Source organism: Poecilia reticulata, chromosome 2, assembly GCF_904066995.2.
Source record: "Poecilia reticulata chromosome 2, P_reticulata-male-v2, whole genome shotgun sequence".
In the NCBI taxonomy this organism is placed as follows: Eukaryota; Metazoa; Chordata; class Actinopteri; order Cyprinodontiformes; family Poeciliidae; genus Poecilia; species Poecilia reticulata.
Genome location: NC_088831.1, coordinates 41,433,307 through 41,445,434, shown reverse-complemented (window position 1 = coordinate 41,445,434; position 12,128 = coordinate 41,433,307). Strand labels below are relative to the sequence as shown.

The following is a 12,128-nucleotide window of genomic DNA, read 5'->3' as shown; positions in this document are numbered from 1 at the left end:
TTACCATTGGAACAACAAAACACATTCAGTTAACTTTCGGTAAGTATGAACAAATATCAGTAGAAAATATGACCGGCATGCTCACATTTCAACATACAGGGTGAACAGATTCAGTAATTTATGTGACTGCACACAGCCTTACGAGTAAAACATTCCATTCTGATGGAAGAAGCAAAACACAAACTACAGAAAGCTGCAGAAAAACTCAGACTGACAAAACCAAACGGCTCTACTCAGACTTCTCCGTTTCAAGTCTTTGCTATGAACTAATTCAAGTTCGTCAAGCCAAAAGTTTAAGAATCAGCTTTCCAATAGGTCACTGAAAGCATCGTCTGAACAGGAACTGATAATTATTATTTTCTACCAGCAACAGCTACTAAATTAACTTGAAAAACTTATGTAAAGTTCACATTTTGTACAGTTTTGTTTTTCCATTTGAGCCTGAACTGCTTCTAAAAACAACCCAAGCACTTAAAAAACAAAAAGGAAAAACAGACAACAAATGGCAATTAGTTAATGTTTATTGGTGTCAGAAAAGTTTGCCATTTCAAGAACCTCTAGATTTTTAAATCAAAAATCGGATGGGGTTGCTACCTAGCAAACCCATCCGAACCTGTTTAGTAGCCCAATCTGCTCTCCATCATGTTTGGTCAGCTGGTTTTACTGCTGTGTATTTGCTGCACAATGGCTGCTGGAAAAGACAAGTGTTTCGTTATTGACTTGTGATCCAAAAACCATTGCTGAATTCTTGTTGGTTGTGCAGGAGGCTCTACTTCTGCTTTTCAAAGTTGTACAGTTACATTAATGCACGTCTGTTTGCAGCCATTTTCCTGTGCGACTGTAAAAATTGAGAGGGGGCGTGGCCAGCAGCAGCTTATTTGGATTTAAAGTAACAGGACAACCCTAAACCAGCTGATTCTCAAAGGAGCTCAAAATAGGCAGAACTGACCTAAAATCTCATCTTATAAGAATGATTTTATGCTAAAACATGGTTTTGTGCAGACCGATAGCCTAACTTGTTCAAAGAAGAATTAGAATTATTCTGTTGGCTGCAATCTACAACTTCACCACTAGATGGCTCCACATGAGACAAATAAAACATCCTGCTGAACCAGTTTAATATCTTAAAAAGTCAGGACTACCTGCCAACAGGTAGCTAAAACCAGCTTTACTGAACCAGTGAAGCGAAGCATTAACTGAGGCTGATGCTGCTGGTCCGGTTCTGACTGACCCATGAAGACCAGAGCCAGAAACCCAAACAGCCTGAAGCAGGACTTGTTTGTGCAGCATGTGGAGTACAGATGTGGCGACTGTTTGATGACTTCCAGTTCAGCGGCCAACAGGGCTTACGGCTCCATCCATCATGCCTGAGGACTGACGGTGCGTTCAGGCGCTCTGGGATTAGTCCTACATTCTTCCTACTGATAAATCTGAGGCGCCGGAGCAGAAATGCTGTTTCTAAGAGCGTTGGACCTTCATACAAGCAGGAGTGAAAACAGAGCAGACTGAGTCAGCTGACTGAGTCACAGTCAGATGGTCCTGATCTGACCTGAGAGCAGCTCTGAGTTTTGTTCCTGATGTTGAGTTCAGAAGCAAACAGACGCGAGATGCTCCTCGTTTTCTGCTCCTCGTTTTCTGCTCCTCGTTTTCTGCACTTGGATGACGAATATCTTCTTTAGATTTTCAGATAATTTAGATTCAGAACAACGAGCACCTTCATTTGAAGGTGTCAGTTTATGTAACGATCTTGAGATTCATTTCAATTCAATTCAAAAGTATTGTCATAATCCCAAAGGGAAATTAAACATTGTTATAACTCAAATAATTCAAAATTCTTCAAAAGTTTGTTGTAAAAAAACTAAAACTATCTAAACCTTCTTCTGCCTTTAAAATAAATGTCAAAATAATTTTGATGAAGCAACATGGAATGGAATAAACTGATGTATTTTGTATTTCTGCTTTATTTTTTTGTGCATTTCAAATATGTCTAATAATTTTCTAAGCTGAATAGATAATTTTCTTTCTTTCTTTCATTTTTCTTTCTGCTCTTTTTCATTCACAATTTCTTTTAGTTGTCACATGAACTATTCATATTTATTATTAACTGAATGAACTACAAAATATTAGCATGTTCCGGAGATCATAACTAAGCAGTGATAGAGTGTTATTATTAAGAAGAAAACTTCTTTATAAACCAAGAGCAGCTTTATTCTGCATTATAAACTAAGTTTGAAACCATTAACTCTGAGATGAGAGAGGCTGTAAAACTCTATTTACATTCTGCAAAGTCATTTTCTTCATTCAGCTCAGAGGCTTTGATCTAAACTCAGAGATAATAAACATGAAGAAAACCACAAATGAGGAAGAATTAAGCAGCTCTGTTTATCAATCAGCTTCCTGTCGTTTGAACTCAGACCCACACCCACAGCGGTTTTCTGTTAAAGCGACTGCAGGTCCAGTAAAAACTATAAATTATTTAGTTTGTTGACATGTTCACGTGTTGAACGTGTCAACACGTGATGTTGACATGTTCCTGTTTGGGTTAATGCCTCACCTTCCCCTCCAGTCGGGCGTCTCCCCCCAGGCTGACCCTGACGTTTCGAGGCGGCAGGATGAAAGCTGGAGGTTCGTTGCTATGGAAACCACATCCTGTGGGTGAAGCTGTGACCTCACAGAGAGACGGAGGAGCTGCAGACAGTCGGACATCACTCATCATGCTGTTAGGAAGAAACACAGACAGACGTCTGCTTAGCTATCAGATCATCAGTTAATGAAGAAAACTTCAACTTTCATTACAGGTTTTAAACTTATATTTAAAGATTACTATAAATATATATTTCATCTTAAACCATCAGAAACTGCTTTTAACAGCATTAGGAGAATCACATAACAGGAATATTAGATTAATAAATGTGGAAATAATAATAAAAAACAATATTAAAATCTTTTTGATGTTAATATCAGGTGGATGGCTGGATGCTAACTGGCTGTTAGCTGGTTTTAACTGAATATAGTTGAGTTCAAATCCAACAATTTTAAGACTGCAGTCTTAAAATGTATCTGTCATCTTTTTTTGTGGAGTTGCAGTTTGGAGAACTATGATGAAGTGTCAAAGTCATTGTAGATAAAAAAAAAATGACCACAGAGAATTTTCTGACATCAGTGAATATCCATGTTTTTTTTCTTGTAAATGAATTATGGGGTTAAAATTTCCTCCAAAAAAAAACTCATAACCTTGATTTTAGTTTCATGTTTACAAGAAAAATATTGGATACTCTCTGATGTTGAAAAGTCTTAATTTGCAAGTTCTGAGAATAGATTATAAAAATCACATATTCCCCCCCCCCACCTAAAAAAAAAACAAAAAAAAAAACGTGGCCAAACTCCACTGAGGTGGTAAATCTTAGATATCTGGATATTTCCTAGTGTAAGATTTGGGCTTTTTTCATGTATCAAAATGACTCAGTGCAGCCATGTTGAAGGTTCTTCTTCACCTTGTCAGGCTTTTATTCTGGATCCTGCTTGAGGCGTCCATATTGAGATGTTCTGTTACACTAAAAAAGTCCAGATCTACAACTTACACTTTGGTAAATATCCAGATGTGCATCTCATTAATAAATCACCTCAGTCTTAGGAATAATTCTGGCCCTTTTTGTTGCAAATGTCTGACTTTATGATCTCAGTAAACTTCTATTTTTTTCTTACAAATTCCATAATTCATGTCAGAAAATATGTTTTGTTTTACGCCTTTAATCATGGAAAATTATGTTTTTCTTGCCAACTTTTCAACATCAGAACCACATTTTTTTGTAAATATGTGAAATACATCTTAAAATCTTTTTTTTCTATGAACCACGGCCCCAACACTCTTTCATATAGTGACTCCTGACCAACTTGGACTTATTTTAGTGATTAGCTGAATGTTTTCCTCATGTCTCCTGGATGTCGTAGATATTTGGCTTAGTGCGGCTGGTTGGTTGTTTTATCTGTATTTTCTGAACAAACAGCCTGGTGGTGAAGGATGGTGAAGGAAACAGAAGTTTGTTGGACTATCTTCATCTGATCCAGGCAGAAAATAAAGACTTGGATTCCTACAGAGAAGCTGAAGGTCACAGAAACTCCTCGGTTCTGTTGGTACCGGTTCTGATGAAGTCATGTGACCTGCGAACAAACAGCTGATAGCAGATCAATAACAGTTTCAGCCTCAGATAAAACCTGATACTGTGACTCTAACTGATGGGAATGTTTGTTATCAGCAGGTTCTGTTGATTCTGTCAGAACCAACAGAACCAGAACCAGAGAGCCAGACTGAGGTCAGCGAACCGTCTGTGTTTGTCATTAACAGAGTTTGTTATCAGGACGGAAACGGTTTGCTGCTGATTCTCACACTGAACCACAAACTCTGACAGCAGCTGGAAACGTCAAGCCTGAGCTCAACATCTACTGGTTTATACTGGTTTCATTTAAATGAATCTAAAAAGCCGATTAAAGCTGCAGAACCTACAGAACACAATTCAAAACAGGAGCAGCTCTCATGGTCCAGTGAAAAGAAACTGTTATTTCCAGATAAACTGATGTTCAGTTTGCTTTATGTCCCATCAGGTCATGATGATGACGCCTCAGCTTCACAACCTCAACAACACAACCGAGGTTAAGTCCAGTAAAAAAACACAGCTTCCCAGTAACAAAACTGGATGCAGGTCAGACCTGAGCCTTTCTGGAGTTCTGTTTCATAACACAGATTTTAACAAATGTTTAGAACCAACAACATGCCAACAAAAGATGACATGTTGGTTCTGATTTCAACCTTACAGAAGCAGCAAACAACCAAAGACACTCTGAATAATGAGCATTTTGAAATGCAGAGTGAGGCATAGTTATTTAACTAAATGAAAGCAGTAATTATTTAAATCAATAGTCAACTAATTTGGTAAATTATTAATCATTAACTGGAAAATGCAGACTCAGAAAAAAAAAACATTTGCTGAAAGCAACACACTCAGACCAGTAATTAGGGTAAAACTTTACAAAACATGTTAATATTTTGCGTTTAAGATAAACCAGAACTCATCAAGTGGCAGTTTAAGCTTAAATTCTGTGAAATAAATCACCTATTAAACACATTTTGCTGCCCAATTATTAAAATAGTCAACAGATCAGCCCAACACTGTATTGATGTTAAGCTTAAATATGTTCATGTTAGAATATTGTTTTAGCTGCAGACGCTTCATTTGCTATAAACCAGCAAACATTCACTAAAGGAACGATGTTATTGCACATTAGATCATGAAATATTTGTTATTTATTATTAAAAAAGGAATTTAATAATGTAGCCCAAACTTTTGTTGCAGTTTTATCATCAGGAGCTTTAATTTCTTCAAGCTCTTCTCTCCTCGACTAGTTAAACAGTTAATGATGATCAACTTGACTAAAGATCTAAACCTCCATCAGCTGCACTGAGTTCATCCTCAGGTTCCTCTGAAGCTTTTCTGTCCTGAAAACTTCCCATCATGCTGCAGGTTTTAATCAGAGCAGATTCCTTCCTGTCAGTCGACCGTTTCACAAACATCCTTCACAGCTGAGAGACTCAGATTCTGGTTCCCACATTCAGCCTCAGAGATTCACACAGAAACGACACGTTTGATTCCCAGAGAGCAGATCAGAGTCTGAGATCAGGTGGAAACCATCAGGTGATGAAGCTGCTGGTTGATTCATGATGTCTGACTGTAAACAGCTTCAGCTGCTGATCTCACTCTGATCAGTGACCAGCTTTGATCTGGTTCTGGTCATCAGCTCAGATCCTGATAGAAACAGCCAGATGAGACACATTAATGTGATGAAACACATTTAAAGAGCCTCCAGGTGATAATTCTCCATCATGTGAGACTGAATCTCATCTCAGCTCTGAACAGGCTGCAGCAGTTCAGTCTGACTGATGATCCTTCATCTCCATTTCTCTGCAGCAGCCAGAAGAAAACAGGAAACTGAACCAGACTCTTCATTTCATCACCAACATCAGGAGAACATGCAGCAGAAAGTCCATCAGACTGACCTTTGACCTGGAAACTCAGATCATCTGCAGCTTGTTTTCAGACATGAAGACATTAAAGATGAAGGTGAAGCAGCTCTGACTCCGCCCACCTCAGAGGTCGGAGGTCAAAAGCAGCTAAAGGTGAAAGTTAGTGAGCAGGTCTGACCTGATGCAGCAGCAGAGGAACCTGATGAAGCAGCAGCAGAACTTCAGTCTCTGATCAGATCCTGTTCTTCACTCCAACAAGCCGTTCATTCAGCAGCAGGACTCCTCCTCTTCCTCACTCTCTTCCTCCTGCTGCTCCTCTCAGATCTCCTCTGTCTGTCACAGGAGGAAGAGGAGGAGCTCAGACCATGATGAAGGTCTCTGTTCAGACTCAACTTCTAGCGGCTCTGACGTCATTAAATGTGGCGAAACTTAAAGCAAATATTCAGTTTAAGTGCGCCATCTAGTGATTAAATGTGTTACTGCAGCTGCCTGAAGGAAATGTTGAGAGGAATAAGAATTAAAAATAAATCAATGTTTACAAATGTGGCTTTTGTATTTTTATCTGTACTTTTTCTGAAATAATGTTAATGACAAAACATTACACACTAACTAAACCCATAGGAAAACTAGTTATTCAAAAATATTACTTGGAGATTTTAATAAATGTGCAACTATATAAAAATAGGACATAAACAATAAACCACCTGAAGCCTCTTCAGATGGTTTATTAATCAATTGAAGCTAAAATTTGAGAGCAAATATATGTTTTCTAAAGCTTTCATTGTGTAAACACAACAATAAAACAATTAAACTTACAGGTTTTTTAAAATATTAACACCTACATTTTGGTGCTTATCTTTCAGGTCTAAACTAATCCTGCAATCAAAAATCAAATGACTCCAAATAAAGAATCAGAACCAGAACAAACAGAAGGGAGGAAGGAGAACCAGGATAAATCAAATTAACTTTTATTTTTAATTCAGTCTGTAGAACTGATTTATTGGTTTCTGGTACAAAAGAGCAAAAAATGGACCATGAAAAAGTTATTCAATCATAAACCAAACAAACAAACAAACAAACAAACACATAAGAAAACTATACATATTTCCTGAATTATTCATAACAAAAAAAAAAGAAATTAAATCTCATGAACAACATCTGAGCCAAGCTGGACGTTTCCTCTGAGGCTCCACCATCTTTGGGTTTCTCCCCAGCTCTACGGCTCCTTTCAGAATCACTTCCTGGGGTCTAAGAGGAACCAGGACTTTATACTGAGGTCCAAACTGATCAGTGATGTGCTGACGTAGAATCTGGCTCTCAGCAAATCCTCCCACTAACACAATAAACCCAATGTTGAGATTTTTGTCCAATATTTCTCTGAGTGTCTCTGTGATTCTCTGCAGACTAAAATCATAGAAAGTTTTCAGTTTCTCTCTGGAGATTCTGATGGATCCATCATCCCAGGAAGCTCCTTCCACTGAATCAAAGAAAGTTTCAATCTCTTTCTGTTTCTGAGCCAACATGACCAGGTTACCCGGGCAACTGATCCGAACATCTTCATCCAAATGTTTGAGACGAGTGAAATCATACATCATCTTCTGAACCTCATTGGGGAAGTTTTGTTCATAGTTATTCCAGAATCCATCAGAGAAGATTTCTCTCAGGAACTGTTTGAATTTTCCTTCCATATATCTTCCTCCCCAACTTATTCCAGAGGCCTCATGCAGCTTCATGGCTCCTCCTTCCAGGACTTCATGAACAGTGAAGTGACTGTAATCACCTGTTCACAATAAGGAAGATAATAAAATATATTAATGGAAAAATCTCAGGAAACAACTTATCACACATTTTAACTCACATTCGACAAACATTAATCAAAGAGATTCATTCATCCATCATTTGTCCCCACAGAGTTGTGGGGGACAAACAGAGAGACCAGTTAACCCAACAGTCATGTTTCTGGACTGTGGGAGGAAGTCGGAGTCCCCAGAGAGAAACCAGGCATGAACAGGGAGAACATGGAGACTCCATGCAGAAAGACCCCAGACTGGGATTCAAACCCAGAACCTTCTTGCAGCAAGGCAGCAGAGAAACCAGCTGATCCACCGTGCAACACAACATCACTTCAACATGTTTATTGTGGATAAAAATGTTTTTAAAACTCGTCTCTCACTAAACCTTTAAATGACGGTGAGTAACTTTTACCTCCACAGTCGACAACAAGGTACCGTTTCCCGTCTCTTTGGGTCTCCAGCAGGACTTTGGTTTCTTCTGGTTCCACAGTGAACTGAACGGCCTCCTGACCTCCTGCTGGATCTGTAGAAACACAGAAACTTCACTGAGCTGCTCTATGAACAATGATCAATGTTTTTACAGGTAGATTCAGGTTTTTAGGTCATTTATGCCCCGTCTCTGTTGCCATGGTAATGCTGGAAATCTCTGGAGAACAATTTTCCAGATCAGTGATGATCCAGAGTCAAAGCTCCTCAGACCGATGATGGAAAGAAAATAATAAAAATGGACAAAGAGACTAACAGAAATATAAATAGAAATGAAGCTGAAGGTGTCAGGATTCATTATTAGAGGAAGTGATGTCACTGTGATGATGAAGGTCTGAGGTGTTTAGAGCAAAGTGGGCGTGTCTTCATGAAGTCTGACTTTAAAATGATTTATAAAATTTTTATAGTTGCTGAAAAAACAACTTTACATAAATTATACCATCATATTTAATCAAATTGTGAGTTATGATAAGACTAATTTTTCAGATTAAAAGAACCTTTTGAAAATAAAATCCACAAGTTAGATATTAAAAAGACTTTTTATTAAGCAAAAGTTTTATATTAAAAATGTTGTTTTCTAGGTCTGATTCGATATTATAATCTAAAATTAAACTTTAAACTTTTCAATAATGTTCTAATTGAATGTGTCTGTATGTAGTTAAATGTTTTAGAGATCATTTTATTTCATCTCAATATTAATTTCTTCATATTGAGATTTTGATTTATTTGCATCATGTTTGCAGATCCACTGGTGATTTCAAAGTCTGTAGTTATGGGACATCTGACACAATTAGCATCTTTATTTCTAAATAATTGAACCAAAACAACCTGAATGTTGATTCAGGTTGTTGAATCAACATTCAACATGTTGAATGTTCCAGACCCTTGTTGGGTCTGGGTTCCAGGTCTTGTCTATCTTGGTGCTCCTCCCCTTTACAGGTGCTGCTGATTTGTTCATTTGGAGCACAGAGTACTTGAACCTGACTGTCTCTGTCCACTCTGCCGCCTGAGATGTTTGGTTGCCAGGCCTCAGTTCCCCTCCTTTTGCACTTCTGAGTTTGTCTTTGTTTTGGCACCTCAATACTTCCATATGCACTCATACAACACATCCACGCATTTGCATTACACCACCGATACCGATATCCACAATCCATTTTTGTTTTTGTTAATAAATATTCATTTGTATACACTTTAGCTGCAGCATGGTCTACTGTTTTTGTTACGACCCTGAACCAGTTGTAACAATTTCCTTAAACTTAGAAACTCAGAGGTCAGCAGGAGGAAGGACTTGGTCACAGTGTGTTGCTCTGCAGAGCTGGAGGTAGAAGTTAGAGGAGCTGGAGGAGGAGATGATGGAGCTGGATGCTGCAGTTAAGATGCTGCTGCAGCTGTTAAGATTAATGGCTCATCCTGTTAAGTTTTAACACCATAAATCTTTAAAGGTTGAATTCAAGCAATTTATATATTTTTGTTGTGATGCATTAAATTCATGAAGATCAAACTGAAACATTAAAACATCGTATCAGAAAGTCTTTAGACCTCATTGATCCATCATCTTGATCGTCTTCTAGATGCCAAGTTTTCAGATAAAGACTTTGGAGATAAAATAAGTTCTGTTTGTCAAATGATTATCTTTGGTGTTTATATAACAAGGTTATTGATCATCACTGACATATTTTAAGTTCAGGGGCTTTCTCTGAAGGTGAGAGTTAAGAAATAAAGACAAATTCCTCTTTAGTTGTCAGAGGAGAGAAAAATGTCAAAAGAAATTAAAACCTTAAGAAAACCTGAATCAATTGATCATGATCACTTTAAAAGAGTTTGACTCTCCTGGATGTGAACTCTGGGCTCTCTACTCTAAACAACAAACCTTTGCTGCTTCCTGTGGTTTTCTAATCAAGTTTCCTATTTATAATATCAACTAATCATTTCATCAATTTATTAACTTGTGTCCACCTTCATGTTTCAGACTAAATCTATATTTATCATTCAACCAGAAATTTCAGACCTTCAAAAACAAATCAGGTAAACAGAACCTGTCTGACAACATGATGTAGGTTAAAATATTCAACAGAGCAAAAATAATGGTCTAAGAAGAGAAACAAGGAAACTGACATTAATCTAGAAAACCTAGCAAAGCCATTTTTAAGTCTCTAGGATATCAGAAAACACAAAGTCAATATCCACAAATGGAGAAAACACTGAAAAGATAATCTTGACACAAACTGACAAACCAAAGTTAGTCCAAGAGATGAACTCCTTCAGGAAGTCACAGAAAAATATAGAAATATCTAAAACTCTGCAGGCCACAAGGTTCAGTTAAGGTCAAAGTTCATGATTCAACAATGAGAAAGAGAGAAACTGAATAAAAATGGCCTCTATGGGAATTTCAAGACCAAAACCATTGCTGAACTCAAAGAACATAAAGGATCAGGGTCACAAAAAGTTTTGTTGATCCTCAAGATTTCTGGAAAATCTTTGATGGTTTCTAAAGAAACAGAAGAAAACCAGGAAGTCTGCCTCTGATTTGTTAAAGGAAAAATTTAACTGAAATCTGTTGAAGATGCTGAGACATCACCTCAAACATGAACAGATACTGTAAAACTCTCCAATCTGGCTGAATTTAAATTATTCAGCAAATAAAAGTGAAGCAAAATTCCCCCTAAGTGATTTAAAAGGTTTATTCACAGTTTCTGGCTCGAGGTTGAAATAACCATCAGATCGAGGAGGAAATTATTTGTCATGGTTTTAAAGATGGATGAAACATTTATGAGCAAATTCAACAAAACATTTTACACTATTTGCATCCATATGATGATCAAACAGATCATCTAAAGAATCCACTGATATGTTGAACTTGTCCTATAAACAGCTTAAAACCTGCTAAATGTTGAATGTAGCATACAAATGTGGATCTATAATGTTTGTCTGCCAGCCGTTACAGATCCACTCAGTACCGTTACAGCTGGTATCAGGTTCTGCTGCTCCTGCAGGTTGATCCTGTGAGTCTCTGCTGTGGTTCTGTGTGATGAAACCATCAGGTTTTAGCTTCAAACACCAGGTCAAAGCTGCTTCTGACTCCAGAACAAACATCAGTTTGTCTTTAGTGGCGTCTGTTACAAGACCAGCCTGGAGGAGAAACCAGAAGTCTGATTCTGATGAACATTTCAGAGATAATGATGACTTTAAAACATGATGTTACCTGAACTGCAGATTTTATTATGAGCTCTTTAGAGGAACAATCCAAGATTTTAGGAACAGTCAGCACCCAGGTGAAGTCATCAGCTGTGAACTCTCCTCCTTCTGGATGAGATCTGATGGTTTTCAGAGCATCGTCCTTCAGGAATCTCAGAACTTCAGTAAAAACCTGCAGCTCCGTCATTTTCTTCCTGTTGGCAGCTTCAATTTCCTTCCTCCAGTAATCCTGTCAACAGGTTTCAGTCTGTTAGTTTGTATTCATACCAGGTTAGTTTATCAAATCTACTGATGGGGAACTATTCTTAGAACTAGTCCAAGCAGAAACTGTTATTTTTGTTATTTATTTTTAAATAAGACACATACATTTATAGCAGTAAAGCAACTTTATTAAGATTTCTGTGTAGGTCAATATAGATGGATAAATTATATCTGTAAATGTCAATCTATCCATCTATCCAGTATTTAAGCAAAAGTAGAAAATACTCAGTATTGCTTTTGAAATTCTTGAATTGACCTTTCACCTTAGACATCAGAATAACTTAAAAAAACATGATTGTTCTGCCAATTTCCAGTTTCCTTTTTGCTAAACCATAAAACAACTAATAGGTGGTAAAAAATAATTAAAAAAAGAT

General features: G+C 37.4%; 2 protein-coding genes across 3 annotated transcripts in view; both read right to left on the bottom strand.

Moving 5' to 3' along the window:
* The window catches only part of LOC103461832 (myosin light chain kinase, smooth muscle), a 53,220-nt gene extending 46,892 nt beyond the window's left edge, over positions 1–6,328 (bottom strand). Inside the window, exons 1-2 of one of the 2 annotated variants that reach the window (XM_081604643.1) lie at positions 6,198–6,328; positions 2,555–2,717 (exon numbers count right to left, since the gene is read on the bottom strand). In XM_081604643.1, coding sequence (XP_081460769.1) covers positions 2,555–2,716 — 162 coding nt within the window. In that variant the 5' untranslated portion in view covers position 2,717; positions 6,198–6,328. The remainder of the gene's footprint in view (positions 1–2,554; positions 2,718–6,197) is intronic. The other variant, XM_081604642.1, reaches the window with a different exon arrangement.
* Positions 6,329–7,020: 692 nt separating this feature from the next.
* On the bottom strand, positions 7,021–11,680 carry LOC103461470 (heat shock 70 kDa protein 12A-like). The gene is made up of 4 exons (XM_081612660.1): positions 11,501–11,680; positions 11,256–11,427; positions 8,225–8,335; positions 7,021–7,799 (listed from the first exon to the last, which is right to left on the bottom strand). Exons 1-4 carry the CDS (start codon positions 11,678–11,680, stop codon positions 7,165–7,167), a joined length of 1,098 nt encoding a protein of 365 aa, XP_081468786.1. The 3' UTR covers positions 7,021–7,164.
* Positions 11,681–12,128: the final 448 nt, after the last annotated feature.